The 5,979-nt window shown below is 35.7% G+C and overlaps 1 protein-coding gene across 1 annotated transcript; it reads left to right on the top strand.

Moving 5' to 3' along the window:
* Positions 1-972: 972 nt before the first annotated feature.
* Positions 973-4,922, top strand: LOC135676765 (zinc finger transcription factor YY1-like). The gene is made up of 6 exons (XM_065188286.1): positions 973-1,328; positions 1,486-1,544; positions 2,064-2,263; positions 2,776-2,865; positions 3,029-3,172; positions 4,161-4,922. The coding sequence occupies exons 1-6, from the start codon at positions 1,264-1,266 to the stop codon at positions 4,695-4,697; spliced, it is 1,095 nt and encodes a 364-aa protein (XP_065044358.1). The 5' UTR covers positions 973-1,263; the 3' UTR covers positions 4,698-4,922.
* Positions 4,923-5,979: the final 1,057 nt, after the last annotated feature.

Below are 5,979 nucleotides of genomic sequence, written 5' to 3'. Positions count from 1 at the left end.
GTTTATTGTGAGTCAATATACTACGTAAGCAAACTCTAACGTCTATTAACTCATATTTGATAAGAGAAACTTATATGCTATGTTTTTGAAAATATAGATGATATTGTAGATACGAGTAAACCATAAGGACTTAAGAGGTATATGACCAAAACCATAAGGGTTGATATTAACTTTAATCCTAAATTATACATGTTATTATATTAATAATTTATTATGAATTAGTATGTTACACAGATTCTAATATTTATTAACTTAGACTTAACGATGGGTTTATATGTTATGTTTTTAAAAATATAGGAGTTATTCTAGACGCAAATAAATCATAAGGATTTAAGGATTTTTAAAAATATAGGTCCATGACTAAAATCACATGATTAAAATGAACCTTAACATTTAATTATATTCTTGAGTGTGGTTACTCTTCTCTAGTTGTTGATTTATCGATGATAATATTCTGGCTTGGTGGGAAGGTTTGACATTAATGGATAGTTTAAAAAGAGTTATAGAAAACCTAAAGAATATATAAATACGAATGGATGCTATGAATGTAATTAATTTTATTTAAAAAGATTTTACTACTCTCTATTACGTATGCATGTTATTAGGGACCATTCGAGTAACACACATCACAATGGTCATGTCCCGGAGTTACAATTGCATAGCTTATAACTTTAAACTAATTTTGAGGGAACCGAAAGGTTATCTGGTTCTGGTAGATTCTGGGGAATTTGGCCGATTGGATTTTGCTGATGCAACAGCTAATGGTTGTTTTTGGAGAATCAGGGAGTCGGGCCCATAGATTTTGCTGACGTAAAAGCTCACCAAAGGTGACTGAACTTTCCGGTTTTAATCATCAATAATAATAATAATAATAATAATAATAATAATAATAATAATAATAATAATAATCTGCTGTTATTATAATCAGGGAGGCAGTCGGGTGTTTCAGAAATACTCCAACTACGTCCCTTATCAGGAGTCGGAGCAGGAATCGGGTACCATACCATACCGGGAGGAGGTGCGATAGCGGAACCATGGCGACCTTTCCTTCCCCGTATGCTGAATTCCACAATATATCTCCTCCTCTCCCTCTTGCTATTATCCCTTTGCCCCCGTCTCTTATAACACCCCATCTCTACTCGGATTTGCTATCCGCTTCAGCGGTTGTCTTATCCAGCCTCCCCTATTCCCCCTATTGCTCTTCCGATCCAAGCCCTAGCCGGCCCCTTCTTCCCATCCGCTCCACAAGGAGATCGCCGTGCGATGGAGAAGCGCTCCATCGCCTCCGCTAGAGGCCGCCCCACTGCCGTCCGGTGGTTCAAACGATGGTGCCTCTCTCTTTCTGATCTTGCAATGCGTTATTGTTTCCGAGTTGATGACGCGGTGTAATAGCAAGTGGATAATTGTAGTCCCTGCTTGGTTAATTTTATCCGATCCATTTGGATGTTTTGGTAAAGGTTGTTCGTTTCTTGTTGCTTGATTTAGGGTTCCGCAGGATGTGGTTGCTACAGGTGGGAAGTGTCACTTGTTGAAGTGGGTCACAGGTATGGTTCTATTTTTCACTTCATTTGCCTTTTCCATGTTTGGCATGATCTCTATTTCATCTAATGGTGGTTTTAGATATTTCAGCGCAAGAGATTCATTGCTATGATGTGGTTCATGTTAGAAGTTTAATTACCATGATGGATGTAGTTCGTGAATATGATTTCTATTAAATTCTTTTGATAATTCATTCTTTTGAGGGTGTAGCTGTTGAGTCCTCTTTTTACTATGCATAAAGTGGTGTGTAAGTCTTTTTCCAGTACCAATGCGTACTTTCTGGGAATATCTACCACACAACTGCTGATATTAGTGTGCCTGATTGGAAAAGTTCGCAATTTTGACTTCTTTTTAGCTTTGTGGAGGTATAGATGTTGAACCCCTGTTGATCAAGTAGAAGTCCATATGAACATGCTCAAGGAATCTGTATGATTGTTAGTTGCTAATTCAGCAGTGAAGCATAACTTAATCATTGATGATAATTATATCAATTAGATAATTGATCCTTCATTGTTTGTTACTAGAGGGAATGTTAAAAGCTCTGGAAGACAAGTCCAAGGATTCAGTTGCTGAAGAGCAAAAACCTGAACCAAGAACAGAGACACTCTACCTCTGCACCTATGAAGGTTGTGGGAAAGCTTTCATCGAGTTTGGAGCTTTAAAGAAACATACACACACTCATGGAGAGAAGCAACATGTTTGTCAATACGAGGGATGTGGGAAGGTAATTGGTTCTCCTTTTTCCCTCTTTTGGTTGCTTTCGTTTTTTTGCTACTTTGTGTACCATAGTATATGTTGGTCAAAGCCCATATTGAAAGAAGAAGGCACCAAAATCAAGGTGCAGTTGAATATTTGATGGAACTTTGTTCTGAATTTATGACATTCCAATTGTATCTGTTCACATTTTCTTTTATCACATACTTTCCGAGCAACATCGTCTCTTTCTTTGTTTCTTTCTTGTGGTTTCATCGCTGAGGATTGATACCTTCAGTTTAAGATTGTTAGCCGCACTCACTCCAATTATTAAAGCAAGAAGATATGCACCCTACTTTGAGAATTGTGAAAGACAAACTTCTGCGATGCCATCTCTAGATAATCAACACTGTTCCACATATCAGTGATTGTCTTGGTTAATTCAGTAGTTGTCCTATTTTATTGATTATTTGATTGAAGTTGACTGAAACTGCACAAAAGTAGCTACTTGAGCCTCCTAAAAATTAATCTTAAATTTTGCAGAAATTTGTAGACAGTTCAAAGTTGAAGAGGCACTATCTGATACATACTGGTGAAAGACAGTTTGTTTGCCCACATGAAGGCTGTGGTAAGGTAATTGTAGTTTACCATGATCTGGTTCATATCACATATGTACTTTTATTTTGTAATTTCATATCATTTTTATATTATTGTAATACTGATATTACTGTGTTAATTTTGTTTTAGAGTAACCTTTTTAAAATAAAATGATTAAACAAAAGGTATGAAACTGCAGGCCTTCTCATTGGATTTCAACTTGAAGTCGCATATGAAAACACATTCACTGGAGAACTATCATGTTTGTCCTTACCCGGAATGTGGGAAGAAATACACCCATGAAAGCAAGTTAAAATCTCACCTAAAGGCACACCATGAAAAGGTATATCATCCTGTGTATCCTAAAAGTTTATTATCAGTACCTGTTTTTTGCAACATGCTTCTTGCTTTGTTTGGTGAACAAGTCCTGAATTCGCCTGCTAGATGTCTAACCTCCTCATATTACGTACCTTTTTCTGAGCTGTTATGCAAGATCACATCAATCTTGATTAGCAAGGCTGACACCATTAATTGATTCTTTTAATTGATTTGCATTGCTGTTACGTAATGTGTTTTGTTCACGAACATGCAAACTACAAACAAAACAAAAAGATTATCAAGAATCTCTTATCAATTATTGATATATGACATTATTGTTTGTAAAATTTGGAGTTGTCTCCACTAAGATCTTGGAGAAACTTTGTAAATGGACCATTCTTTGACATAACAACTAAGTTGTAAATTAAGTTGTTTCCACTAAGTCCATCTATTGTTCTTCCGATCTCATCCAAGTTGCACCTCAGTTAGGTTAGTTATCTTCTCTGAAACAGATTCCTTACAACTGAATATGGGAGTATGTACTCTTTCAAAGACGTTTACCCGTTGACCTTCACTAAAATATCATATCATATCCCTCTTCCAAAGCATTTAGGCGTTGGTTTATCATATTTTCCATTATTTTTGGTATACATAAAACAACTACAGCAACCTATGTTAAAATTTTCAACTATCATATTTTCCATTATTTTTTTTTTACACTGATTCAAATAACATTTGGAGTGATTTGGTTTTCGTTTCTTTCTTTTTTTTCATGCTGCCTTTTTTTTCCTTCTTTTGTCTAATTGTCAGGAAAATATTCCTGTTATTTTTGGTCTAAAACAAATAAAAGGTTTAAATTGGTGTTGATCAACAATAAATATAGATGGAAATGGAGAACAAAGATATAAGAAATGCTTTCATAAAAGTGCAAACTTTTATGATTGGCTTGTCCAGCCTAATTAATTATAGATTTATGGGATATAACTAATTCTGGTTATTTCCTTACTCCATAGGTTACTACAGTGGAAATGGTGAAGCGCAAGCCAGCCTCGGATAAGCCCCATAATACTACTAAGTCTGCTGCTACTGCTTATGTTTCTGCCTCTGCTGAGCGTCGTTTTGCTTGTCCATATGAAGGTTGTGGGAAAGCCTACATCCATGAGTATAAACTGAACCTCCATTTGAGAAAGGAGCATCCTGGACACAATCCAGTAGAAAATCGCAAATCTGCTCTTTCTATCGACCAGACCATTGATGAACCTAGTAATCAAGATGCATACACCACAAAGGGTGGTATTGGCAAGAATTCTAAAAGACGCAAACCCAATCCGACACTACTGATGCCTCCTGCCAAACTTCCAAAACGAACAAGACAAAACTTGGTATTGCTGGATACAAAGACTGTCAAGAATCACATGCAAACCAAAGAGATGTACGAGGAAGATAGCCAAGAAACAGAAGAAGATCGAGGCAACATCATCAAGACGGATGGATGGAGTCACCATGATATGAACGATGAGGATGAGGATGCTGAGATGGAGGCTGTATAGTGATGTGTATATATTCAATACTTGGCTGGGTGGGCAGATAGATTTTATCTTACATGTAAGAAAGGAACTTCTGCTAGAAAGTTAAATTTGTATCGGGGATTAATTAGCCATACCTATTTGTTGCTGGATCTACTTTTTGATCGATCCAGAAATTCAATTATCAGTGTTATTACATGCATTTATAATCATAATAAAGCTGAGATATGTCTTGATAACAATTTTATATCTCTACAGTGTCGGAATCGAGGCACAAGGTTAATATACCAACGAAGGACGCTGCAACGTCCTGAACAGTTTCTATTCGTTCTGGCAGTATATGTGTCATTTTTGTTGGGCATTTTGCAAGAATTTGTCAAAAGATAAGAAGGCAAAGTGTAGCCCAAAAATGATAATAAGATTGAAAATGAGAAGTATTTTACAAATTATTTTTATTATTTTATTTTTTATTAGATTTTATTTTATCTTATTTTTCTTGCTGGTTTCATTCTGAATCGACGAAAGGACAGACAGACAAAGAGGTTGGGCCGCTGACAATAAATAAATAGAATAAGGGATTTTTATGATTAAAAAAAGGATAAATAAAGAGAACATAAATGCTAGAAAACACGTGCTTCACACGTCTCAGGATAGTCAGTATGCCAGACGAGCGACACCACGAATCACCTCCACACGTGCTTCACGTGTGCTCGGCATAGTTACCACGCTACAAGACCACGGATTACCTTCCCACATCATTCACCAAACGAGCTATACCGTGAATCGTGCACATTTACTCCCTTTCCCTCACTCGACACAAGTGGTACCACGAATCCTGCATGGTTTCATCGTATTGGAGAAACCCGAAGAAAAGAAGCTGCGGGGAGGAAGAAAGATGGTCACTATTTTGAAGTACTCATGTGTAACAACACTCTCGGTTTATTCATAAATCAAAGGCAAAAAGAAATTTGAATTGATTTGGTTTGATGAACGTTTGGACATGTGGTCATAAAATTTTGAACTCAAAGGATAATTATCGTATCATATTGATAAATGATGTTAAAGTCAATATAATAATGAGCATGAAGAATTATACTCAGAATGATTCTAAGTTACCTTTAGACAATGATAAAGATGTTAATTCTTTGAATGGACGAGATTAGAATACCTTTAATTTAATTTCACATCTGAAATGAAAAAATAAAATAAAATTAATTTATAAAATTTAATGTATTATTATTAATTTAGGCTTAATTATTTTGAGTTGTATGGCAATTGGTCTATCAAGCTAAACATCATATGTAAC

Source organism: Musa acuminata, chromosome BXJ1-6 (assembly GCF_036884655.1).
Source record: "Musa acuminata AAA Group cultivar baxijiao chromosome BXJ1-6, Cavendish_Baxijiao_AAA, whole genome shotgun sequence".
Taxonomy (NCBI): domain Eukaryota; kingdom Viridiplantae; phylum Streptophyta; class Magnoliopsida; order Zingiberales; family Musaceae; genus Musa; species Musa acuminata.
The sequence above is the reverse complement of the archived record's forward strand: the minus strand, read 5'-3'. Positions and strand labels throughout refer to the sequence as shown.

Coding starts and splice junctions, on each gene's coding strand:
- LOC135676765 (XM_065188286.1), top strand. CDS start 1,264: ATGGAGAAGCGCTCCATCGCCTCCGCTAGAGGCCGCCCCACTGCCGTC. Junction 1,545..2,063: donor CTTGTTGAAGTGGGTCACAG/GTATGGTTCTAT, acceptor GTTTGTTACTAG/AGGGAATGTTAAAAGCTCTG. Junction 2,866..3,028: donor CACATGAAGGCTGTGGTAAG/GTAATTGTAGTT, acceptor ATGAAACTGCAG/GCCTTCTCATTGGATTTCAA.